This window comes from Artemia sp. Qi Xiang Cuo, chromosome 18, assembly GCF_049724085.1.
Source record: "Artemia sp. Qi Xiang Cuo chromosome 18, ASM4972408v1, whole genome shotgun sequence".
In the NCBI taxonomy this organism is placed as follows: domain Eukaryota; kingdom Metazoa; phylum Arthropoda; class Branchiopoda; order Anostraca; family Artemiidae; genus Artemia; species Artemia sp. Qi Xiang Cuo.
The window spans coordinates 3,454,804-3,482,274 of NC_142811.1; the positions used below are offsets into that span (position 1 = coordinate 3,454,804).

General features: G+C 35.2%; 1 protein-coding gene across 1 annotated transcript; it reads left to right on the top strand.

Annotated features, from left to right (window-relative positions):
- The first annotated feature begins 2,789 nt into the window (after nucleotides 1-2,789).
- Nucleotides 2,790-25,637, top strand: LOC148941128 (uncharacterized). The gene is made up of 9 exons (XM_089104257.1): nucleotides 2,790-2,930; nucleotides 5,579-6,189; nucleotides 7,242-7,430; nucleotides 10,875-11,020; nucleotides 14,523-14,789; nucleotides 17,902-18,081; nucleotides 19,520-19,715; nucleotides 23,654-23,886; nucleotides 25,432-25,637. The coding sequence occupies exons 1-9, from the start codon at nucleotides 2,818-2,820 to the stop codon at nucleotides 25,546-25,548; spliced, it is 2,052 nt and encodes a 683-aa protein (XP_088960383.1). The 5' UTR covers nucleotides 2,790-2,817; the 3' UTR covers nucleotides 25,549-25,637.
- Nucleotides 25,638-27,471: the final 1,834 nt, after the last annotated feature.

The following is a 27,471-nucleotide window of genomic DNA, read 5'->3' on the forward strand; positions in this document are numbered from 1 at the left end:
CCCAAATTTGTTTCTAAACTATTATATTTTCATCATTTTGTTTTATTTCATTAGCAATAACCAAACTTGACTTCTCGCGTGAGTAGGCCTACAAGCTAATTGAAAAGTAATCTTTTTATATACTGTAGGCAAGGCCTGTATCCGAAATTTTGTTCGGGGGGGGGGGTAAAAATTCAAAAAAATGTTTAAATATATTTCTGTTACGAGTTGGAAAAATTTGGGGGGGGGTCAAACCCGGTACCTCATACCCCTGGACGTAGTCTTGATTATTGGGCTATATCCAGCCTCATTAAGAGGAACTGAGGAGCAATTTTTGCCTTAGCAACTGTTATTTTTGGAAATATTGTTCAGCAGGGAATCAAATAGTATTAAATTATTAATCGTTTGTTATTGAAGCGCTTAGCTTCACCTTACATCAAAACCATCAAGTACTATAATAACTAAGTTTAGGCTAATAACTCATAGCAAAACTAAGGCAAATTTTAGTTAAGTTTATATATATTCTAGGCTCAGTAGTGCTTCTCAAATGTACAACGATAATGTGCAGGATAACTGAGCCAAAGGCCGTATCCAATGGAGGGGTTAGCGGGTTCCTTAAATTTTTTACTCTTCTATGGCTAATTTTTTTTCCGAAACCACTTTCTAGGGTATACTTTAGGCTCTGGATTCATTCCTAAAAGTTTTATTCTTCCACCTCAGTCAATTTAAATTGGTTGAGCCAATATAATTAAATTAAATTAATTCGTTGAACCAACCAATTTAAGAAAACCTCTAATTTAGAATTTTGCTCAAAAATCTGCTGATTTTGTTGTTTCCTTTTAAATTAGGTCCCTCCCCTGTATAAATGCCTATGTGCAGTCATGGATGACAACTTCTTGAAAATTGTATGTTAGGACAACGAAAAGGAAGAAGAAATAGGCTGAAAACTAATATTCTCTATTATACAAGCTTATCATAATAGTATTATCATATTTACGGGTGGAATGCTATTTTCGTATCTTTCTTAGATTCATTGCTGCATTCACAACACCTGGCCAGGTTTAATTGTTTTGATCTTTTGCCAAACCAATAATTTATTATAATAAGACTTTTAAGTTGATTTTATTTCATATTTATTTAGTTTAGCTTATTTTAAATTTATTTTTATTGTCAAATGTGCTTGTTCTTAGATTCTATTGATTAATTTTAATTCACTTATTTTTTAAAATTATGGTCGTTTATTGTAGTAAAAATATTTTTTTCCGTGACCTTTATCACAAACAAAGAGATTACAAACCTTGGGCGAAACCCCGGCCCCCCAAAAAATGCATGAACCCTGGGCTGTGTAGCTTTGCAGTTTTTTTGTAACATCAATATTTTTACGATTTCCTACAATATCATATGATTTGCCTTTTCTCTTAGCACCCTCCCCTTCATCTTAAGAAATAAATACCTGAACCCTGGACTGTGTGCAGCTTTGAAATTGTGTGATAGCCTAAATTGTTTTATGATCACCTATAATTTTGTATGCCTTGCGTTTTTATGAGCCCCCCCCCCCCAACTCCCGGAAATGCATAAGCTCTTGACCGTTTGCAGCTTTGAGATTGTGTGATAAATTAGAATTTCTATGATTTCCTGTAATACCATACGATTTGCCTTTTTATTATCACCCTACCCCCTCAGAAATAAATGCCTGAGCCCTGTGATGTGTGCAGCTTTGCGATTATGTGATGACATTTAAGTTTTTATTATTTCCTATAATATCATGTGATTTGTCCTGTTTATTGTCATCCTCCTCCGAAGCCCCAAAAATAAATGCCTGAATCCCCGACTGTATGCAGCTTTACAATTATGTAATAACATCAATTTTTTTTATGATTTCCTATAATATCATACGATTTGCCTTTTTTATTAGCTGTCCCACAAAATAAATTTCTGTATATATAAATGTTCGATCCAAATCTGTTATGCATATTTTTAATAATTTCGTACTGTAAAATATAGATTTTTGTATTTAAAAAAGAAGATTTTTGAGTAGATTTTTTACACATTGAATTCCTTGTGCAAACTAATTTTTCTCAATGTCAGTATTGAGACTTTAACAGTGCTACACAAAAAGAGCGGTTTACCCGGGAGGCGGGGGGGGGGGGTGTGTTAGGAAATGATGCTAAATCTGAGCTGAGCACATAATTTTTGGGGTATTTTAAAAAGGACGCAAATAAAACTTTTTAAAAATTATCTAGGCGACTCTAATGTTACTAATAATAAGAAAAATAGCATTATGCTTCTAGTTTAAAATATTGAATATTTTCTATACATCTCATTTATCCAGAAGAAACTATTCCAGCATGAACGGTTTTAGACGTGTTTTGCCACATCCAACATTGCTGTGCCACATTTTAAAATTGCGTCAGAGTTGGTTATGACCTCTCTCCCCATGCAACTAATCACAGGGCACTCGTAGGTGCCCCTCCACCACTAAGTTCTGACAATTTGGTGCTTCATTACTAAGAAGCATGTGCCTTTAAATGTAATGTAGTATACCATTTAAATGACATGTACAAGTTTATACAATATTAAATATTGGAGATAAGCAAGGAAATCCCCCTCCCAAGCAAGTTTTTTAGAACAAAGAAAAATATATGGGCGTAGAGTCTCAGTGCAAACTGAGACAACATATTGCTGTCTATATATCAGTGCCATCTACAAGTTTTCCTTCCTTCAGTGCAAATGGGACATATATTTTAGTCAATCATTTTTAGAATTAAATGGAAAAATTGCTTAGTTAATGGGATTTAATTTCAGAGTCCTCAACAGTTGTTGTCAGGTGATGAAGAAATGAATTCACCAAGAGCCGTTTCACAATCATCTGAAAGGTCTGGTTCCAGGCAATCAGTTCGATCAGGTACAAAATCACCTGCACAAAGGAGCTCATCACGGGACTCAGATAGGTAGGCCTTCTGTTTCTTATGCTTAAAGCACCAAGGACATTAAGGACAATTTTGCTCCCTCTTCCCTGAACCCATCTTCTGTTTTTTTTTTTTGTACCTAAATTCTGCGATTTTCTAAGATTTTTCTTTTCGTTGTTTAAAAACCATGAAGTTTTTATGGCAGTACTTTTTAACCATTTTGGAAATACTAAATGCACTTTCAGCTGTCATTATTTAACAAATCTCCTCATAGATAAAATTAATCAGTGTAACCCTATTCTAGTTGCCTTTCAAAAGGTCTCGTTAACTATAATGTACTTTTTGATTTTTTTTATGAATTTCACAGTAATCATTTTCTTGTAACAAGTATTGCTTCCATACTGTCAATATGTGTTAAATATCAAAACAGCTACTCTTACCTCACATTCATTATTTTCTTGTAAGAAATGTTGCTTCTTTACTGTCAGTGTGTCTAATATAAAACATCTACCATTTTTTGTGGTTTTCTACGGAGACCTTTACTTGACCCTGAAGCACTCCTCATTATGGTTAATAGTATCAATATCAGGCTTACCTTACAAATGGATACAGATTAATGATACGTCTGTCCTGGAATTTCGCAAGAAAAATGTAGAAAGCAGGGCCGTATTAAGGATTTTTGTTTGGGGAGGAGTATTTTTTTGCGGGGGATGGGGTGTTAAAAAAATACCTATCAAAAATTTGTCTATATGCATTTTTGTTACGTTTTTACGGTTCGGACAAACACTTCTGGGGATTTAAACCCCCACTAAAATATTAGAAGTTACAGTGATGACAGTGGTCAAATATGGCTGTGAAGCATGGGCGCTCCGAAAAGCGGATGAAGATTTGCTAGATGTTTTCCAGAGAAACTGCTTAAGGATTATTTTTGGTAGCCGGCTGACTGATCGTATTTCAAACAAGAGGCTGTACGAAAAATGTGGTTCAATACTGCTCTCTATGGCTATAATGAAAGAAAGGTTGAGGTGGCTAGGGCACGTTGTGCGGATGAAGGATGACAGATTGCCGAAGATTTTTTTTTTCGACCAACCGTCTAGGGCTAAACGGAAAGCAGTTCGTCTTCGTTTGGGGTGGGATAACGTCATAAAGAAAGATTTAAAGGAAATGGGAACTTCGTGGGAGGGTGTAAAAAGGGAGGCTTTGAATGGATTGGGGTGGGAGAGAAGCGTGCGTAGCTGTGTTGGCCTCAGGCGGCTTGGTGCTGCGGCGAGTTGTTAGTAGTAGTAGTAGTATTTCCAGTGAAGCTTTTTCAAACAACGCGACAGTTGATAAGAATCAACCCTCAGTTCACACTTTTAATTTCCTTAGTAGTTCTTCATCTTTTTTTGTATCCTTTTATATCTAAGATACTGATTAGTATGATTATTTCCATCCTTTATTAGTTGTCAATAACCTAATGTAAACTTATTTATTACATATTATTTGTATTAGTACAAGTTTATCCCATGAAACATTCTATAGTTACGGGTATCTTTAATGAACTGTCTGCTTTGCGGCTCATTTCAAATCATGTGAAAATGTTTTAAAAGGGGTCATTTAGAAGGCTGAATTGTTCGAACAGGTTAGCAAGAATAAGTTTTCCAAGGGACGTGGCAAATAAAATTGAGACACGGAGAAAAAAAGGAATGGTGGTATGTTGGAGTCTTTGAATGAATTTTTTGTTTTAATTTAAAACGACAAATCACAAGCTCTAATGACTGAATTTGTTTTTTTTTAAATCAACACAATCAATAGATACATAAAATACTGTCAGATTGTACAGTATTTACTGTCAGTATATGCTGTCAAACTGGGGGGGGGCCTCCCCCTCCAACTGGCACAACTACTTTCTGTTAAATGGTTTACTGGGAGAAGAACGGGATGTGCTCATGCGCCTCAGGTCCACTTCAGTTATTGAGTCAATCTGATCAAACTGAACTGTCTTAACTTGTTTAATAGGTCGGTTTAGCTTTTAGTGCTAGGGGCTAAAGAATGATGATACTATTTTTTGCCAAAAACGTAGTGCACATTTTCAACTTTGCGTTTCATGGCCAATATTGAGCATAATTATGATTTCAAGCTCTGCAACGACAGAACTTTTTTTTTACCATTGAAAATTTGGTTTTTAAATAGAAGCAATATACTTTTGTGGCAGTTTTTGCAAATTATGTCTGACGCCTAAGACTGCAAGGTTGCAAGATTTCTCAAAACTAGGGCTCTGCAGAAGGCCCTGAAGGGTGCTTACGAAAAGGTTGAAAGTTGTTTAAGATTAGTGCGCTAATTTCAATAAAAGAGATGGTTTTTGCTAAAAATTAACAATTTTTAAGGAGGAAAATGCTGAGAGGGTTTGTTGCTTTATGTAGCTAGTGTAACAAAATGGAAGTTAAACTCCTTAAAATATTTCGTTGCTGGGTTGAAAGGGGAGCGTTTTGTCAAAAAGTACAGGAGCTAATAAGGAGAAAGTTGCCCTAAAAACTTATCAGTTTATACAACTATCTTGAACAAAGGTGAAACCTCGGTCAAACAATAGAGTTTTGACTATAGGGTCCAGTGTCTAGAATCACTTTCGGAGGGGCATGGAATAGCAATATAGAAAACTAAAACAAATGTTGTTATCTAAATCACAAATTAAAGTTGATTTGTTTTTCTAGAAGTGGCAGCAGGTCAGCCCAGTCAAGTCGTTCAAGAAGTGGCTCACATAGATCAAAGTCTGGTAGTCGTTCACCTTCTCCTGGTGGAAATAGAAGCGCATCCCGTGGCTCTAGCCGTTCTAGATCACGCTCTGGGTCAAGATCAGTATCCCCGCGAGGCTCTAGGAATGCTTCTCCTAGTGGCTCTGCAAAAAGCAGGAGTGGCTCCCCAGCAGATCGAAGTAGATCTAGAAGTCGAAGCGGCTCTCCAAGAAGCAAAAGTGGGTCTCCTAGAAGCAAAAGTGGGTCTCCTATAAGCAAAAGTGACTCACCAGTGAATCGTGGCCGATCTAGAAGTCGGAGTGGTTCGCCTAGAAGCAGAAGTGGGTCGCCAGTGAGTCATAGCAAATCCAGAAGTCGAAGTGGTTCGCCTAGAAGCAGAAGTGGCTCACCAAGAAGCAGAAGCGGGTCGCCAGTCAATCGCGGTAAATCTAGAAGTCGAAGTGGATCACCAAGGGACAGAAGTGGCTCTCCCAAACAAAGACGCAGAAGTGCTTCAGCCAGCTCTAGCCGATCGCGTTCAAGATCAAGATCCCGATCTCGTTCACGCTCAAGGTCACGCTCTCGTTCAGGTATCTGTTATTTTGTTGATCTTTTATTCTTGGGTATGTCAAATAGATTATTTTTTATTTGTTATCTTTTGTTCTTTGCTTTTTTATTCTTGGTTTTATCTGTTAGGTTATTTTCTAAAATGCTGCATTTAATCCACATTGAGTTAAAACTACAGTTAATAGGCTGTTTGCTATCTTGGGAAGCTGTTGATTTAGATGAATGAAACTTCAACCTATCTTAATTTTGAATTTGTTTGGTAAGTTTGCCTTAGAGTTTGCTCCTCTTAGACTGTGGACCTTGGAAAGGTGGTTTCCAGTTTTTCCAAACATATTATGTAGGGACGGGATGGAGCTGAAAGGTTAAAAACAATTTTATTTGTCTAGCACAATAGAAGTCGGTGCCCTGGAGGGGTATAGGGTTAGAGATGAGCATTTAAATGCACTCAATGGGCCCTTATTTGGGTTGTAGTTCCATTTCTGAAAGTTTCACTCACCAGGTTCAGCATCTTTCCAAGATGGCCAAAGGCCACTTTTTCCTTTGTTGTGTATCAGAAGACGGGTTTTCTCTTTCTCCCCCCCCCCCTCCTCTCGTATCGAAGTATCAGTATTTGTAGCATTAAGATTTATGTATGTATGTTCGAACATTTCTTTAGCATACACAAATGTAAAAACCCTACAAAAATTATGGTATGTTTGCCTCTCCCCTGGGAAAAACTCCTGGTAGTGCCCGTGCATTTAGAGGTAGCTGGGTGCTTGAATCCCCGCCCTCTGTTGCAATTTATGCCCTAAAATAAACCCTGTTTTTACTCTTTTTACTATTTAGTGCTCTTTTTATTTTTGATAAAAGAATTTCTTAAATATTTGGCCTTTTTCAATGCATATCTTATAATTGTATGATTTTTTATGCCTTTTTTGTCCTGAAATCCGCATATATCAAAGTGGGAAGTACTTGAATGTAACGGTTGTCCTTCTCCCCTTTAATAAAAATCAAGTGTTGGAGCCCAACAACCGTTGCAGTAGAAACCTGTTTGTGGTTGATTTTGGTTTTAAGGAACGGTTTTCTGTGATTCTAGGATCAGATGCATCAAGACGCAGTCGTAGTGGCTCAAGATCTAAAAGTCGGTCAAGAAGTCGATCCAGATCGCGTTCAGGTAGTCCGAATGGATCTGATGTTGGTGCGAAAAGAAGAATGCTAAGCAGTGATTCAGAAGGGGGTGTCTCTGCTGGAGAGGGTCCTTCAAAGAGGAAGCAGAAGAAAAAAAGTAAGCAGAATTTGCTGTAGAACTGACTTTACTCTTGCTTTGCTATAAGATTGACACATTTTAATTAGGGTGACGTCATAGAGTATAAGAAGCTTATAAGTGGGGGACTTGCGCCAGTGTCAAAAAGCTTAACACCATCTAGCGTTTGGCGATTATGTTCCTTGTTTAGTCTATTCTAAACTACTCTATTCTTGTCTTTTCAAGCACTTTAAAATGTTGGCCTACTAGCTAAGAGTCACCTAGCCTACTTAGCATGCCAAGATTTCCTCAAGCTAATCTAGGCCTAATTTTTGCAGACTGGATTTTGACTTGAAATAATTCTTGAAAAGAAAAAAAATACTAAATGTTTATCACTTACTGAGAAATTTCAGCTTTAATCCTTTAAAATTGCGGATTAATTAGTATCTATAATTTTCTGCTTTTATAGTGAAATAGAACTTATTATTTTTTTTTAATTTAAAAACTTTTAAGGCCAACTTTTTTAAGTTTTTCATAGTCTTTACGCTGATATATTAGACTGAATGACAGCACACTAAAGTAAACTTAATAGGCAAAATAAATATTAATGAAGCGCAAGCCCGTATCCAGAGGGGTGGGGGTTAGGGGGTTTGAACCCCCCCCCCCTGAAATGTTTACCTGACTCGTAAAAACGTAACAAAAATTGACTTATAACAAATTTTTTATGCGTTTTTTTTTGGTTTTTGGTGTAACCCCCCCCCCCCCCAAAAAAAAAAATAAAAATTTAGTAAAACCCCCTCCGAAAAAAAAATCCTGGGTACGGCCTTGATGAACCGCATGCTATATTGGGGACCTCCACTCCCTTCTCTTCAACAAGGAAATATTTCTACTACTACTTCAGGTCCACGAGAAAAAACTGCAATTATGCCGGGGTTAGTTAATCGGGTGGAGCATAAAGTATGTAATAAGGGTTAGCGGACTTCATAACTCATAGCACATATGCTCTGATTTTTTAATACTAACTCCCTTGATTTGTTTAATTCACTAAAATTATCACGTTTGAAAAATTTTTGTCTCCAACTGCACAGTTAGAAATACAATCTGGGTGCAAAGATACGTGCTTTGGTTTTATCAAAATTTTTTTTTTTAATCTGGGTACTGAGAACAATATCTAATTTGTGGTCTAAAAAAATACACATGCTCTAATTTTTCTTTTTTTTCTATTGCATTTGGTTCGGTTCACCCAAGTTTTATATTCCCTCTGTAATTTTTGTTGTCTTATTTTTATGCTCTCCGTCCGGGGGTACCAATTGAGGGGGGATCGCCCCCTAGACTTTGAAAAGTACCTTCTTGTTTCTATTTCATAGCTACATTCTATTTTATCATGGCTAACTGGTCTTCCCCCCCACAATCCTTGCCCCCTACATTTTTGTAACTCGGTGCTACTGTCTCCTTCAGTTTTAATACATCAACGAAAGGCGACAATTTTGCTATCACTTCATAGCTGTAATGATGTGTATAATTTTCTAGATGGAAAATGTGGTGAAAAAAGGTGAATTTCAAGCAAATTTGGATCCTTCCCCAATAGAAAACTTATGTAACTTCAAACAAATAAAAGTTCAAATAGGGATAAGTCCTTTTATTAGACAGTGAAAGACATATACAAAAGTTCTGGATATTTCAACCACATACATCAGTGATACGAAGTATTAAAATTAAAATAAACTACATTTATACAGAATAAAATAATTACTTCCGGGTCACGGATAGTTTTCGGTTCATTGGCTGACAGGGTTCATTCAAAGTCTTAAATATTGCATAATTGTACGTTGCATTCTTAATGAAGGTAACACAATCTCTTCTTCCTTGAGTTTCCAACGAAATGTTGCTGAATTTACAGTTATAAATATATACACTTGCTTGGTCTACTACCTTATAATTTCGTAATTCTGATTCTCAAAATCCTCTAATTATTTTTATTTCTTTACTATTTCGTATTGTTCAGTTAACATTTCTCACAAAACTGGAAAAATTTAGCGTATGTACTAACTGTATAAAATTCAAAATGTTAAATTAACTTCTAGTATATTGAGTATTTTTATATCATGGATGTATTAATAAACAAATTATTATGTGTATGTGAGTTAATTGATTTTTCACATAAAAACGTTTAAAAGTTTGGTTTCGAAAGGACGGAAGGTTTGCTCCTAACCTTCCATTATAAACTTCAAAACCGCCAAAAGTATCAAGGCTGCCACTCTGCATTCTGCTATTTCATGACTACCGCACTAACCACTCATCGCAGCACAATGTTTTCCGGTGTCATGACAGTAGTGTCACCATCGGTCCAGTTTCTAGACTAATTCAACTGTCGCTACTCTTAGAAGGGGAAAGGCTTGCAAAAGGGAGTTATTGAGTCACAATCCCAAGAGTTTTCAGGCACGGTTTTACCCACGCATGTTATACATAGTAACGTTGTACTGTTTGTTGGGTATTTGCTGCCACTAAGTATATCTAAAAAAAGTGGAAAAAGAAAAAGGAATTATGGACAAATGAAAGTTCAAATAGGGATAAGTCCTTTTATTAGAGAGTGAAAACGGATACAAAAAGCTCTGTATATTTTGATCACATACAACAGCGACCGTCATCAGCAGATAAATTAAAGTATTACAATTAAAACAAATGGTATTTATAATTATTATTTCTATTTTATAATTATAAAATAATTATTTCTATTTTATAATAGTCTCCATTTCATTGGCTAGAACTGTCTAAGAGGATTCATTACCCAAAAATTGCAACAGACTTTGTTGAAAAGTTGGGCATATATCTCTAGTAAATGTATTCTTTTATTTATTACTGCATACAAATTTAGCATCAACCTTTTGGGTTTTTGACTCCAATTATATCTAAAATGCTGTTCTCATTTTGTGATCTATTGTGCTCTTTTTGTGCTCTTTGTACAAAGTACATTACTCATTGTTTTTTTTTTTTCTGTACTGTTATATGCAAATTTAGCATCAACATTTTAGCACATTATATCCAGAATCATAGACTCAGGCTCGTGCAAAGGGAGAGGGGATGTGTCAATTATCTGATTGAATTACAGACTGAGTGGTGGGATTCAGGTGTCTTTGACTACAGAGAAGGGTTGGGGACTTCTTCCCCTCCATGTAGAAGATAACATAAGCAAAAAGTGCAAAACTCTGTCATATTTGGGAAAATGTTTTTATTTAATTTAACATCAATTTTTTAAAAGTTGAAAAAATTATAATGCCTTAAATCATTAAAATAATAAAATCAAGTATTTTTTTCTATTTCTTCATCGAAACCAAAGAATTGTGTATTGTTTTTAGTTGTTTAATAATATCGAAATTTGAAGTGTTAACCTTAGTAAAAGATGAAATAAAAAAAAAAAAATCGGAAGTACAAATTTGGAAGTATAAAAAACAAAATCATTAATTCTTTCTATATTTTCGTTTATAGGGAAGCGAGTGCGACTAGGTTCCGAAGACGAGAGATCAGGTTCAGAACGCGGATCCGATTCAGAAGACGAAATGAAAGACAAAAAACGTAAGGCTGTTAAAGAGGTGTTTGGGGGATCAGAATCAGAGGATACAGACCAAGAAAAAGTAAGTCATTTTTCAAAGACCCCCTTTTATTAGTCTACTTTAATTTCATATGAGCCCTTCGGAAGCCAAACTGACCAAATCTACTTCTATTTTTTTGGTTTTAATGTTACATCATTTAATCGGCTGATCAGTTGACCATTCATTTTGTAGCCGTAAACATGGAAATAAGCAATGAGAATTAATGCCGAAATTGACAAAAAAAATGTGATAAGTCAAAGTCAAAAAGTTAAATCAAAGTGTTTTTTTAGATTTAAATCTAGATTAGATTTAGATAAGATTTTAGATTTATATTTAAATAATAAAATTTTTGAGATTTGAATCACTTAATTGGTCATTCATTTATTTAGACACAAACATGAAAATAAGTAATTAGGATTAGTGCTGAAATTTAAAAAAAAATATGGAATCAAAGTCAAAAATTTAACAAAGTTCGATATTTTTTTTTTTAAGAAGCAAATTCGACTAAATCCACTCTTAAGACCTCTCTCTATGCTCAAGCGCAAAAAAACTTGAGACTTGGATGTTTTTTTACTAGATCATTTTTTGCATTAACATCAAAAGACAGCAAAAAATCGTCGACTTTTTGCCGCTGTTCTTTTTTTTAAGTTGATACAGTAATTTAAAATCGTCTTGTGTGCTTCACCATTGACAGGCTTTCGCCAAGACAAAGGGCCCATTTGCGAATTCTCCCAGGGGACTGGCCATCATTGAAAGCTGTCGACAATTTGGGGTTTGTAGGCCTACTAAAAACTTGATAATCCACAAAAGTATTCTGATTTGTGGAAAAAAAGTTCCAACTACCATAGATTTCCTACGCGTTGTTGATTCAAGTCTTGAGTATATATGAGTAGTGAAATTTTACATCCCTTTTGTCGGCGGGCTACACCAAATGCACGAATGATGAATCTTTTTTGCTGATTTTTAAAGTTTTCCTAGTAGATATGCTAGAATAGTTTTAGGGAACTTTCCCCTAAGTAGAAAATTCTGCTCCATTTAACCAAAAAAATAAGGTTAACACTTTCTGATAATGTAAGCTTTATTAAAACTAAATATTTCTATCTCTAACACAAAACGTCAGAAGTTAAACGGCTTTTCTAAGATTCTTGGGAAATTGGGCTTTAGTTTTCTTTCATTTATTTGGATCTCTTAACCAACTTCCACCCAATCAATAGTTTGGCCACAAACTGAAAAAGTTTAACATGGACGGGATAGAGTGATCTGGCCACAAACTGAAAAATTTTAACATGGACGGGATAGAGTGATCTTGCCACAAACTAAAAAAGTTTAACATGGACGGGATAGAGTGATCTGGCCACAAACTGAAATAGTTTAACATGGACGGGATAGAGTGATCTGGTCACAAACTGAAAAAGTTTAACATGGACAGGATAGAGTGATCTGGCCACAAACTGAAAAGTTTAACATGGACGGGATAGAGTGATCCTTTATGTGTACCATATCACCTTAATAGAGTTAGACAAACATCCGAATGATTACAAATGTAATACAAAAATGTTACCCAATTCAGTTGTGTGTGATTTAGCATTGCAAAGTCGACGGACTATCGACATCATGTCGACATGTTGCTTTTAAGTGTGTGATTTGTATCTTTCTATGTCGACTGGGAATAATAAGTCAAAAACATGTTTTTGGTGATAATGTCAAATTTGATACTTTAAAACTTTTTAATGCTGAATTAACCATCTGTCGGTTTTCATTCAATTAATTAATTGGTCCTGATAATCCTTACCCTTCTCATACACAAATAGAATCTTTTTATCTTTTTTTAAATCAATCTTTTTAATTCTTTTTTAATAATTAATTCACCCCCTATTTTGAATTGCCGCATGAATTTGTAATTTATTTTGACAGAAAATAACGGACCTTTTTTTCTGTCGCCAAGAACTGAATAAATGTTGACATGATGACAATATTTTACAAATCGAACACCCACCCTGTCGACATAGAATCAAATCAAATGGCTAATTATCTTGTCACGTCGACAAAGCTGCTAAGTTTAACGGAATTTTGTTTGTAGAAATAGCTAGTTCGTGTGGCTGTTTTTTTTTTTTTTCAAGCCGGAAAATGGCTACTATCCCGAAATAATTTCTTAGACCATACTGACTTTTTATTTATAGTTAAAATTAAATGGAAATATTATGAAGAATTAAGCTTTTAAATAGGCAATTAACTTTTTTTTTTTTTTTTTTTTTTTTTTTTTTTTTTTTTTTTTTTTGCATAGACCAGTAAGAGTCCGAATATTTCGGCTTTACGTTCGGACGCCTCTATCAACGGAGAAAATAAAGAAAAGGAGAAAAATTATATAAGACGTTTAACATATACAACCAATACTGCTAACAACTCAGTGCAAGAGCAAGCCGCCTGAGGCCAATATACTCGTGCGCACGCTCCTCCTCTATCCCAATCTATTCAAACGTCACCTCTTTACCCCCTCCAAAGAAGTTCCCATTTCATTTACATCCTTCCTTACGTCCTCTCCTCGCCACATTCGGGGACATGGGCGTGCGGAAGGGGGGCAGAAAGGAAAGCTGCCCCCCCCCCGAGAACTTCAAATTTACACTAGATAAGCAGTTGAAAAAAGATAGATGGTTAAAAAAGCAGTTGATAAAAGGTTGAAAAAGCTGGAAATAAACAGCTGGAATGACAGAATAAAAGTCAAACAAGAAGCTAATGTCTTGGAAAGATTTACTTCTAATCCAAGAAGATTGATTAATGCTGAAGCTTATTGAGGATTTATGATTTTTGGTGATTACTTATTAATAAATATTTCATAGGTATGATAGAACTTCCTGGCGATGTAATGTTTTTTAAACTGCCCATATATCTTCAGCCCCCCACCCTTCATTGCAGAATCGGCTGCCCCCCCCTCACTAGAGAAGAAGCTGCGTACGCCCATGTTTGGGGATGACCTGCTTTTGGTTTGGCTCTATAGGGATCGCTGAAAACAACGATCTTTGACTGTCTGTCATACTTCATCCGCAAAACGTGCCCTAGCCATCTCAACCTCTCTTTCATTAAGCCCTAGAAAATGGGATAGAACCACATTTCAGCGAAACGGGTACCCCAATGCTATCCATAGTTCTATCCGTGGATTTAACAGATAATAGGTAATAAAACAAAATAAACAAAAAAAATACCATTGTTATGTAAAAAAAGAAAACTAAGGAAATTTACATCTGATTAACTACAATTGCTGTTGTTGCACAAATATTACACGATTTTTTAAAAAAAAAAAAAAAGTAAAAAAAAACGTCTGTGTAATATTGTACACGTAAAAGATACAAAATGTTTTTAAAATTTGCATTTTTGAACCAAGAACCCCCAATCTCTCCTTTCCATACAGAAATCAAATCCTCTCAATGTTATAAAATCAATGAAGTATTATGGGTTTTTTTGGCAGTTACATACTTTTTTTTCCTTTTTTTTTTACCTGGGTTAATGTCTGCACCAAGATTTTTTCTTAGATATGAACTCATTTTAGGCAATTAAACCCCCAACGGAAGAAGGGGCTGAGGCAAAAATGCCTGAAAAAGAACCTGTTCAGCGACCTCAAGATTCGGATTCCGATGAAGGTTTAGATCGAGGTAGAGGTGAACAAGAGCAAGAGCACGTTAGTGATTTCGATGCTATGATGGCAAGGAAAAAAGAGGAAAAGGGAAAGCGTCGGAAAAAGAAGGATATCGACATTATTAATGATAATGATGATATGATAGCTCACCTGATTAGTCAGATGAAAACGGCATCGGATGTAAGTTTATTTTTCTTTCCTTTTGAACTTTTCAGGAGTGAATTTGACCCTAAAATAAACAGTTGGTAAGTTTGCTGGAATATCGAAAATTTGATTATGCCCTTAGAATAAGAGATTATGCAGATAAAGTTTTGAGGGAAGAATTGTGATGGTTAGGAACGGTAGAGATTTCTTTGATTCGAATTATCCCACAATGGGAACTTTTTAGAAGTGCCCATATAATGCACCAGTACCCAAAAATGTATATTGAAAAATTTTTGTTGAGCTTTTGAAATTTTTTTTTTTTGGAATCTCAAATGAAAGTCAATTGAAACTTAAATTGAGCAGATATTATCCTGTATATGACCAAACCAACGTAGCCAACGTAGACCAAATCTTATTGACAATCTTGATAAAAACCAATATTTATTTTTTTTATAGTTGCCTCTTTCTATTTTTTGAATTTTTTTGCAGACAGGTAAGTCAGTAAGACTTTAGTCAGACAGGCAAAATTACGCAGCGTATTTTCCAGAACTGCTTTTGAATTTGTTATATCCAAGAGGTCAACACTGAGGTTGGAATTTTGCGTACATGGCTACTGGCTACCAAAATCAACGGTAAATTACGCATAAAAATAACAAATGCATCAACATGTTCTCCCAAGTAATGTACAATAATAAAAGATATGAGCTGCTTGTACTAAAGTAAAGAACTCCATTAAACCAAAAATGAACATAAATGGAATCAAATAATCTACCAAGCATAAAACTACCACAAATCAGCATCAATAAACAAATGAAACCCAAAACAAACATAAATCAAAATAAATAACAGAGTCAAACTCAAAACCAGCAGAAATTAATATGAGTAGGGTTCTAAAATCCTATGCTTTCTAAAAGCCAGAACAAAATTTTACTTTACTGAAAAAAATCAAATGAATTTACTGAAAAAATGTGCATTGTCAGTTTAATATACATATGCTGATATTTATTCCTTAAAATCTTATTTAATTTTGATTTCTTAAAAGTTGTAAAAAATAAAACATTTAAAAGAATTGGTTTCAGTAAAGTACTAAATTTCTGAATATTCTGGCTTTTAGGAAGCCAACTTTAAAAAGCTCAACAAAAATTTGTCAATATGTATTTTTGGGTACTGGTGCATTATATGGGCACTTCTAAAAAGTTCCCATTGTGGGATAATTTGATCAAAGGAATCCCTACCGTTCCTAAACCCTCACAATTCTTCCCTCAAAACTTTGAGGGAATTTAATTTTTATTCAATTATATCAATTTAAGCAGTTGCTTAAATTTTTGCTTTCTTTATGTTGTTTCTTTGTTAATTTTTGCACGACATTGCAAAGAAAATTGCAAATCGAGAATTTCAAAGAATTTCAAATTGCAAAGTTCTTACAAAAAATTATCTCATAATTACAATCTGTTACAACAAAATCACAATTCTAGCCAATCGAGAGCAGAGCTTAATGTACCAGCTTTTATATATATTTTACAGTGAATGTCCGAAATTGGTGAATTTCGACTTTCACCGATGAATGTCCGAAATACCTTTTTTGGTGACATGTTAGATTAGGTTTGGTTAGCTTAGATTAGGTTTTTAACCCATTTCTGATATTTAGAACCAAATTTAACCTAATCTAATCTAAACTAACATAATCTAACCTAACTTTAACTTTTACCATCATAGCTTGCATAAAACTGAAAAAGCTGACTCACAAAGCTAAATTAATCGAAGCAGAGAAAAGGGAATTTTGAACATTCACTGGTGAATGTCGACATTAACCAAATTTCGGACATTCACTGCAATATATATACCACGAAACTTAATACGCTTCACAAATTAAAAATAAAGACACTAACGATAAGCTAGATATATTCCAGAGAAATCGTTTAAGGCTAGACTTTACGTTCATCCCTCAACGAACTGTGGTCTTTTGCTCAGGATTATTCGACATGAAAGTCCATTGTCTCTGCCCTATACACCACTAGGCGTTGAAGGACTTAAGTAAGCAAGTCTAGGTTCTGCTGCTCATTTGAGACAGTGTGTGGCAAACAGAAACCTTTAAATGGTTCGGTCCCGCTGTTAAAGGCTATCATGGAAAAGGTTTGGTCACGTTCTAGGGATGAAGGATTATCGGCTGCTGAAAATTGTTCTTTTCGGCAATCTAGCTGGGACCCAACAAAAAATGGGACCTCCTCGAATAGGATAGGGAGAGCTTAGGGAGATGTTTTTATGAAGTAGGATTCGCAAGAGGGCCTGAGGAGGAAAGTTGTAAATATAATGGAGTAAAATAGGAGCTTGCGCTGCAGCGTGCTGCGATGAGCTGATATTAGTTATTGGTAATGGTATTAATGAACAGTATATCACTACTTTGGATAAAGTTTCGAAAAAAATACTTTATTTTTCATCTTTTTTTTTCTTTATCCACTTTTTTTATTTATCCCTGTTTCTTTTTCAGTTCTTTGTGCATACTAATTAGTTCGTAGTTTTATACGAATTAAGAGGATTGTTGGCCTTTTACTGCAGCAAAGAATATTTTTGTGTTCCCACGTAACATTGCCAAATGACACTCCCCCTTTCTAAATCGTGGGGCGAAGCACATAGGCAGAAATTTATGTTAGAAGGGGTGACGGTTTGAAGGGACACGAAAAAAATAAAATAACCAAAGATGGGTTAAACTGTAGAAATCTTGATTTTTAGGGGAAAGGGGTTTGTAATGGCCTGAAGGTCCCCTGCCTTTATACATGCCTCCAAGTTTCAGTATTTTTTGTCTTCGATTGGAGAGGACGGGGAAGTTGGCTAAATGTAATTCAAACAATCTTAGCGATGGCTGGTACAGGACTAATTGAAGTTATTACAGGAGAATTATATCGCCTTATGTGTCGATAGCTATATGGGGGAAGACCCTAAGTTTCCCCTCCTCCTTTGTACATGCCTCAAAATTTAAGTATTTTTGATCTTCCATTGGGAGTGAAGCCTAAAGATGGCTTATGGCTAAAAGATGGCCTAAAGGTAGGCTAAAATACCACTCTTATATGTTCTTAAAGACTGGTTTTGTGTTCTTATACACAAAATGTGTCTTATACCATTGCAAAACTTCAATATGTTTTTATTGCAGGATGATCGGGAAGCAAATAAGAATCGTCAGCCAGCTATTAGGAAAATTTCCATGCTTCCACTTGTAATCAACCACTTGAGGAAGTTGGATCTACAGTTGGCCTTCATAGAGCATAATATTCTTGGCGTTTTGACTGATTGGCTGGCACCTATGCCTGACCGCAGCTTACCAGCTTTGAGGGTATGATTTCAAAATGTTGTTTCCTTCTTGCTGTTGCAGCAAACGCGCTGCCGGATCTTGACCCCTGCTACGTTCTCATTGAAATTTAGCTTTGATATCCGGATTTCTAGTCGTCTAAAGAAATTTTTTGGATGGGCTAACATTCAGTTCACTTCTTTTTTTAATCGGAGTTAAAAAATTATGTTTCTTCACCTGGCAAAATCGCATTTAGACGAAATAAATACATCCTTTTCTACAGTGGTAGAAAATGTAGTTTTTTTTATTGTTACTGCTTTGTAGTTATGGTCTGAATTGGTTAAGAGAAATTTTTTTGTATTAGGGGGGGGCTGCAAATACTGAAGTAGGTACAACCACTACTGCCATCAGGGCAGGTCCAGGGGGCTGCTTTAAGGGCAGGCGCCCCCCTGCAGAGGGTCTAAAGTTGCACTAATTACCGGGATAGAGGGGCGAAAAATATCAATGAGAAAGCCTAAGTTTCGTTGATAACTCTCTCCCCTGAAAATTAATTATTTATCTGCCTCTGACTACTGTTCCTAACAATTCATCTTTCCCTGTTCCCACGAAGTTCCAGTTTTCTTTAAATCCTTCGTTATGGACCTCTGTCCGTCTCACTCGGGAACAACCTTTGGCAATCTGCCAATCTTTGGCAATCTGCCATCCTTCATCTGCAAACAATGCAATAGGTAGGGAACGTGTTTAGGGTGTCACCTATATTATTGAAACTCTAGGTGTTGGCACTCATTAGCCATACCAAGCCACAGGTGTGCATAATTTTTGCAAAGGTGTGCACCATTGAGGCCTCAAACTTCCGTGATTTCTATATTCATCATAAGGAAAATGATTAATAATTCATAATGATAAAGTTAATTTGATGGATTGGTAATGATGAATTGAATTACCATTGTGCCACCATCTTTGTTTTTATCATTAAAGAACTCCGATCGTTTACTTATTAAGTCATTGACTTTTAACTTTAATGTAGCCATTAACTTTTAAAACTGGTATCTTGGTTCTTAATCTTTAATTTCATCCAGTTCAAACCTTTGAAACTACCACTGTGACTTTCAAAATTAGTGTTAGTTTTATTTACAGCTGAAAATTCAATATGGCTGTAGAATTTATGGAAGGGAATCAAGATACGTGAAATAGGCACGACTTCGCTTATACCAAGCAACTTATATTACTTTGAAAACTTTTCATTTGTACTGGAGGGTAAAATCTGTATTTGATCTTACTTTTCCATTTATTCATTTCATTTACTTTTCTGCTCTATATTGCAGATTCGACTTCGCTTAGGCACGATATAGGCACGACTTCGCTTATACCAAGCAACTTATATTACTTTGAAAACTTTTCATTTGTACTGGAGGGTAAAATCTGTATTTGATCTTACTTTTCCATTTATTCATTTCATTTACTTTTCTGCTCTATATTGCAGATTCGATCTGAAATTTTACAAGTACTTCGTGAATTTCCTTCTGTGGATCAGCAAATGCTTCAACAATCTGGTATTGGCAAGGCTGTGATGTATTTATATAAACATCCTAAAGAAGTCAAGGAGAATAAACAAATTGCTGGTAAACTCATCACTGAATGGGTTAGACCCATTTTTGATCTTCAAACAGACTTCAAAAGTAAGTACTTTGTATTGATTTTTACGATAACACTGTTTAGTATCTGCGCATAGAGGAGGGAAAGTGCGTTAGGGGATGGAAGAGCTATGCTAAACATTTGATAGAGTGGTCCTAGCCGAGTGGTTAGTGCTCGACCTAAGGTCCTTTGTCTGGTAGGGCAGGGGTTCGAGTCCTGCTTTTGCTGGTTATTTGGTTTGAATGGGAGTCAGTGGCGTTACTTTGTAAGTTCAGCCAGGGTCCTGTGAATAGGAAGGGTGTGCGAAAGCACAGGATGGCTGGCCCATACCCCTCATTGCACTTCCTGGCGGAAGGGCCATGAAACGGTGGTCAGCACCCTTGGTAGTGGTAATAATATCCAGTGCCATATTCTTTAACTTTTTCCATCCACACTATAAATGCTATGGAGTGATCTTACCTCTTAGCCCCAGAAGTCCTCTTAGTCCATTATTTTAAATTAATTTACATATTAAATTTACATATTTTTTTTATGTTTGGTATAAACGAAAATTTACATATTTTTTTATGTTTGGCATAACAAAAAATATTTGTTGCAGGACCGATTGTTTTCCGCCTCACCCGCTTCTGAAATTCAGGTATTAGGTGGACGTGGAAATTTGTTTAATTCTTGGCTCCTCGGACCCATGGTGGCTGGGGGTGGCTGGGCTGACAGTCATATCATTAACACCTGTCTCAGGCTAAGTGAATGGCGACGCCAGGACTCGAATCCTCGTCCTAATATTGTCTCTTTCTAATCGTTTTCTAATTTTTTAAGGTTTTTTTACTGTTTTTCTTCTCTCTCGCTTTTCCATAGGAGAAAGAGGCCGTGAATGCCATTGATTTTGGTTTTCATGGTTTTTCACAAAACCGTAAATAGAAAAAAGGGGGGATAGGTAAAAAGAACTAAGAAAAAACTAAAAATATAGGCATGAAAATGTATGATTATAATTTTATTTCGATGTTGACAATAGTAAAGTGTCAAAAATGATTTTTAGGTCGAAATTTTATATTTTCTAAGAAGAACATCGGTTATTATCAGACAGGATTTTGTTTCTGGCAGAGGCTCTCCACCCCTTCACTTTTTTATAAGTAAAAATCTAAAATAAAAAAATAAAAATAATTCTGAAACTCAGAATTATTGAATTTTGACATACTGTTAATATAAAGCATAATGTTAGAGAGGCGAACAAAACGTTTTAGTGCCTCTAGAGAGGCACTAAAACATACATAAGTTGAAATATTGCCTTAGTTAGTGAGTAGAAAGTGACTTTATTCACCATAGATGAGCCGTATGGCTTGTTTTATTTTTATTTTTTTATTTTTAAGGCTCATTTGTATTTCTATAGATGTTAAAACTTCTATAGATAAAAACTTCTATAGCATAGATGAGTCATATGGCTTGTTTTATTTTTAAGGCTCATTTTTATTTCTGTAGATGTTAAAACATCTATAGATGAAAACTTCTAGACCATAGATGAGTCCTCAGGGACTAGCCATCATCGAGAGCTATTGAGATTCTTGGGTTATACTATAAAATTTTATTGAAAAGAATGAAATTTTACATACCGTTTGTCGGTGAGCTTTTTAGTCAAAGTGGGTGACACCACAGGGAACTCCCGAAGCTGCCAACTTGCACAAATGATAATTCTATCATTTCTATCAAATGTATTGAGATTCAGGGGTTTTACTACAAAATTTGATTGAAAAGGCAATGAAATTTTACGTACCGTTTGTCGGTGAGCTTTTTACTCAAAGTGGGTGACACCACAGGGAACTCCCAAAGCTGCAAATTTGCACAAACGATGTCTATAATTTCTATAAAAACTATTGAGATTCTGTGGTTTTCCTACAAAATTTGATTGAAAAGGCAATGAAATTTTACGTACCGTTTGTCGGTGAGCTTTTTACTCAAAGTGGACACCACAGGGAACTCCCGAAGCTGCCAACTTGCACAAATGATATTTCTATCATTTCTATCAAATCTATTGAGGTTCTGGGGTTTGCCTACAAAATTTGATTGAAAAGACAATGAAATTTTACGTACCGTTTGTCGGTGAGCTTTTAAGTCAAAGTGGGTGACACCACAGGGAACTCCCAAAGCTGCAAATTTGCACAAACGATGTCTATCATTTTTATAAAAACTATTGAGATTCTGCGGTTTTCCTACAAAATTTGATTGAAAAGGCAATAAAATTTTACGTACCGTTCGTCGGTGAGCTTTTTAGTCAAAGTGGGTGACACCACAGGGAACTGCCAAAACTGCCAAAGCTGCCAATTTGAACAAAAGATATTTCCTTCGGGTGGATTTTTAGCGTTTTCCTAGCAGCCTAGCTAGAGCATTTTTAAGTGCTGCTCTTTCCTGATCTTTAACAAGAAAATCCTGCTCTGTTCAGTGGGGGAAAGAAAATTACACTTTCTGAGGATGTAAGTTTCATTAAAACTGAATTTTAGGAAAATGCGAGAGTTATACGGTTTTTCTCAGATTTCTGGGAAAGTAGGCACGACTTTTAGCTTTCTCTCATTTATTCGGATCTTTTATCCAAGCTCTACAAACTATGTTACGAGCGCCCGTTCATTTCTAAATAGTTTGGTGACGCAAACTAAAAGAAAGTTTATAATGGACTAGATAGGGTGATCGGTCAAGGTTCCGTATCCTCTTAACCACTATTTTTTAGAGGAATGGGGAGGCGCGTTACAATTCACTTCAAATCATTGACGTTGTAGGAAGAAGGTTTTACAAAGCTTCATAGTTATAACAATTGCCTGAATTTTCAAGTAGGTTATGTAGAGAACTAACCTTGATTTTGTATTATTTTTGGTAATAAAATCATTTTTTAACATTCAGCTGACTTTCCTTTATAGTCTATCAGAGTTTTTAAAAAATTGCAATATTATTTAGATATAGTGCAAAAAAGTGTCTATGACGCGTAAAAAAGGTTTTCAGTCCATAAAACTTAGAAAAAGCAGCCAAATTTTAAGTTTTTTTTTTAAGTTTAAAAAAAAAACTTTAAGTGGATCTTAAAACTAATTTGAAAGTTGTGAAAACAAAGGTTAATACTTCTATTTCGGAAGATAGTTTTTTTTTACAAGTTTTGATAGACATAAGTGTAATTCTAAGCATGGTTTTCTATGTTTTCCCAATTTTTAAAAATGGATTTATCTTCCTCTTGAAGGTAACTGTCAAATTTCGTTACGAATTGGAATTTATGAAAAAATTCGTTAATATAGTAAAGAGTAATCAGCTTATAAACTATTTACAGTTCTGCGAAAAACGGAGTGGATATTTGGATATGGATGGACGTTTTATTTTTATAATACTGCCTATATTAGTGAATTGATGTAATTTGCTGTTGTTTTGAGTTTTAGGGCACGAGTGAAATGCAAATCTTGTTTTTTCTATTTACTTCTTTTTTACTCAAAGTGAATTATTCTGAAAAAGTGTAGCAGAAGTTAAATAACTAAGATTTTATATGGTTTACAAATATTGATATTGAAATTTGGAGAATATCTGAGTGAACAGCAAAATTAACAGAACATAGATTTTTTTCAGAAGTTTTTGTTTAAGATAAGTGTTTATTTTTAGATAAACAGATACATTTTTATCATGGGGTTTCCTCTTTTTCTTATTTTATTTTTAAAACAATTGAAATTAAAGGAAAAGAAAATCATATAATATTTTCAAACTATTTTGTATTTTTCTGCTTCCTCTTGAATTGTTACTTTAATCCTGTTGCATTGAGATTAGTCTCATCAAATATCCAATTTTCTTCGAAATATTTCTCTTTTTTATGAAGTCGCCATACGCTGCACTAACTGGCACTAGTATTTTTTTAATCCCCTCCCTAAATGGCCGAATATCCAATTCCTATATCTTCTCCATTTCTTTGGTTTCCCTTAAGTTAATTACCGATTTCTCTCTACTCTACTATTGTTTCTTGCAGCTCTCTCTCGTGAAGAACGTGAGCAAAGAGATATAGAACAAATGAACCGTCGTCGATCGAGTCTAGAAACCATACCCAAAACCTCAAAAAAGGAGGAGGTCAAGGAGGGAGAGAAACCTCTTCGACCTGGTGATCCAGGTTGGGTTTATCGCGCTCGTGTTCCTCAACCTTCCGCTAAGGATTATGTTAATAGACCTCAGTCTTCCGTAGAAGGAGAAGTTTTTGATAAAAAGGTAAGATTTTTGTACGTTTTTGAGATATTTAAGACCCATTTACAATGAGATTTGGCTAGCTCTAATTTGGGACAATCAGATTTTCCATAGACTTCCTTGATTGGCTGAAGAATTTTAATGACAAATTCTGGTTGGCTCAAATTAGAGCTAGCTAAATGTTGATATTAGTAAAATCCCATGGTGAATGATATCCATTGACTGGGAATATGACAAGTCTTTGAAATAAATTGGAAAAGAACGATAAGTAGGATTTTTTTTTTTTTTTTTTTTTTTTTTTTTTTTTTGCAGCTGATAGCTGATTCTAAGAAAACATCCCTATCAACGCACAAGATTAAGACTCTGCTACTGGAATATCGATTTTTTTTTTTTTCTTAGACAGATAGCTACTGTTACTACTTCTATCTACTCACTGCGGCACAAAGCCGCTTGAGGCCAACACCGCTACTCATGCTCCTCCTCCATCCCAATCAGTTTAAAGCCTCCCTCTTTACCCCCTCCCAAGAAGTTCCCATTTCCCTTAAATCTTTCCTTACGACATCTTCACTTGGGATGCCAAGGGTAAGGGGCTTTTCGACCGAAAGAATACAAGTCCGGGTGAAAAAAGGAAATGATTAATTTTTGGATAACAAAAGAGGCGCTAATTCTAAAAATTTGGTTGGCGTATTGAACATTCACGGCTGAGAAATGTGCCCTGACGCCACGCGCATAGGATGCATAAATTGGCTACAAATGGCACTTTATTTTGGCCCAATCACTTTTTTTTATCGAAAAAGATGTTATTCTGCGATTGCTAGTTCAACACGATCACCCACGAGCAAAAAAAAAAAAACAGCGGCAAATAGATACGAATGCCGGATCAGTTTATTCGTAAAAAATTAAATATTATGTCTTGATACCCCCCCCCCCCACTAAAATATCAAGATTTTTCTTATGTCTCTTAGTATAATTCATTTATGTTTTTGTCGTTTTTTGAAGTTATTCCACAAAAAATGATGAGGGTGTCCAATTGGGATACCTGGGGTAAGGTCATTTTCGATCGAGAGAATACGATTTAGGGTGAAAAAAGAGAAATAAGTACTTTTTCGCTATTTCTGTAAGTTTCGTTTGGTGTCTTGAGCATTCATGGCTGATAATTGCACGCGCATAAAATGGTTCATTTGGTACGGAAAAGAGGTTTTTGGCTACATAATAAATTCCAAAAAGGATAGCAAAATAAGTCTTTTTGGCTCACAAGTGGAATTTCTGACCACACTAACACGAAACTGTATACGTCACTATCAAGAATAGGATCCCTTTTGTCTTTTTCAGAATTGGAAAAACGTTCAACCTCCAGATCTTTTTTGCCTTTTTTAATTTCTTTTTCCATGATCTCTTTGTAAAAAATTTATAAAATTGTGGGGGGAATTGTAAACACTGTTTGTGGGGGGGGGGGAGTTACATTACATGTATATGTGTGGCCTAGGGTTGGCCATTTTTATATTTTTTTTATTAATATATGGCGATAATTTTCAACATCCATTTTAATTAATTCCTCTTTTTTTTTAGCGTAAACGCATGAATCGTTATGAGAAGAAGATGAACGAGTATAAGAAAATGAAGAGTTTTGCCAAGGGTCCAAAAACCTCGGGTTTGAGTCTTGAAGGAAGAAACCTCTCCATTTAGGGATTTACGTGATTAGCGCAAAGGTTTTTAATTGTGAAGTGTTGTTCATACCTATGAAAATATGTTTAAATATATTTTTTTCTCTACCATATTAATTTATATTTATGATTGTGAATATCTGAGTTTATTCATTGTAATACACACCAGGGTACTATCAATTATTTTATTGCACTTGACGTCTACCCAGAGGTCAAAAGCTCCCATTGTTCCGAAATTGACGATGTATCTCACACATGTAAGAAACTGCATTTAATAATAATAATTTATTATAAGCCAAGAAAACAGGCCATACAGAACAGTATTCTTAATTACACTCCACAAGAAAAATAGCATAAATATCAAGTTTCACTCATTGATGTCAACGCTTCATTTACATATTTAAATAACTGCCTGATTGTCCTTTTTACAGTCGTTTTCAGGATCCCCGGGGACACCAAGTTACCACCCTCAAAATACTTTCCCCTTCATAGAGGTAGTTGCTGGCACTCGGCGAGAACATGGGCCACCCTTTTTCTTTCAAATACTCTTTCTATTTTTAGTGGCAGGCAATTCGCTCGGATCCGAAACCAAGTCCTCAATGTCTCCCCCGGTAATCCTAGTTTAAAATAACATTCAAATCCAAATATTTCTTTTACTTGGGAATAAAACTTCAATGTTTCAGATGTTTTAACTGCCTGTGTCCGCATTTGGACTTCCTGATCTTTTATTCTTTCTATAATCATAGCCAAAAACGGCTCACCCTGATCTGAGGGTCCTAGCCCCTCATTCCAAATATAGGATAATCCTAATCCTTCTAAAACATTTTTTATTTGATACAACCACGATCTTTTACGTTTCGACTGTAGGTTCTCCACATAAGCTGCTTTTGCTAACCTATCTTCTGGCAGACTTAGAACTTTTAGCCAGTACCGGATCATCTGTGCTAATCTACTCATTCTCAGCGAAAATATTCCTAGGTCACCTTTTATTGCCTGATTATGGGTCGTTAGGTGAAGACCAATTAATCTTTTAAAGTTTTGCAGCTGAATTGATTCCAATTGTGCTTCTAGGTCATGCCCCCAGAGTTCAGCTCCGTAATGTATAGTAAGTAAAACTTTAGAATTAAAAACATATTTATGCATTTTCAGATCTTTTATACTTGAAAGCCTTGAATTGCTTAAAATGGCAGCTGAAATTGCTTTCCCTCTCTTAATCATCTCTTCTACATGATCTTTCCATCCTCCTTTTGCTGAAAGTGTTACTCCCAAATATTTAAAATTTTCGCTCTCTTTTACTTTTTCACCTTTAAAATAAAATTCTACTTTTTTATCATCATTATTCACACGAATTCCTCTAAAAACCACAATCTCAGTCTTTTTGATATTCAACACTAGTTTCTTTTGTATCTAAATATTCTTCTAATATACTCAATAAGATTTGGAGCTCCTCTGGTGACTTGCCTATCAACACCGCATCATCAGCAAAACAACAGAGATAACGTCGGGTTCCCTAGTGACACCGTAGGGGCCCATTCCTTTTTAAGATGGTCAACAATATCATTTATATACAACGTGAACAACCTAGGCGAAATACTACTACCCTGTTTTACTCCTTTTCTAATTTCAAACGGCGACGATAATCCCTTCCCTACAACTTTAACTATACCAAATGTCTATCTATACATATCAGCTAATATAAGTTCATTTCGAATTTCTTTCATTGAAATGAAAGAGTTGGAATATTTCAGTAGTGTTTTGTTATGCTTTACCTTGTCACAGTTACATTCTCTTGGTCTTTCAAAGTTCACTTTGGTTTTATTTCATTGAAATCCGACTCTTGCATTTCAATGAAAGAAATTCGAAATGAACTTCTAAAAATCAAGAGAATGTATCTGTGACAAGGTAAACCATGATAGAACACTACTGAAATATTCCAACTCTTGCA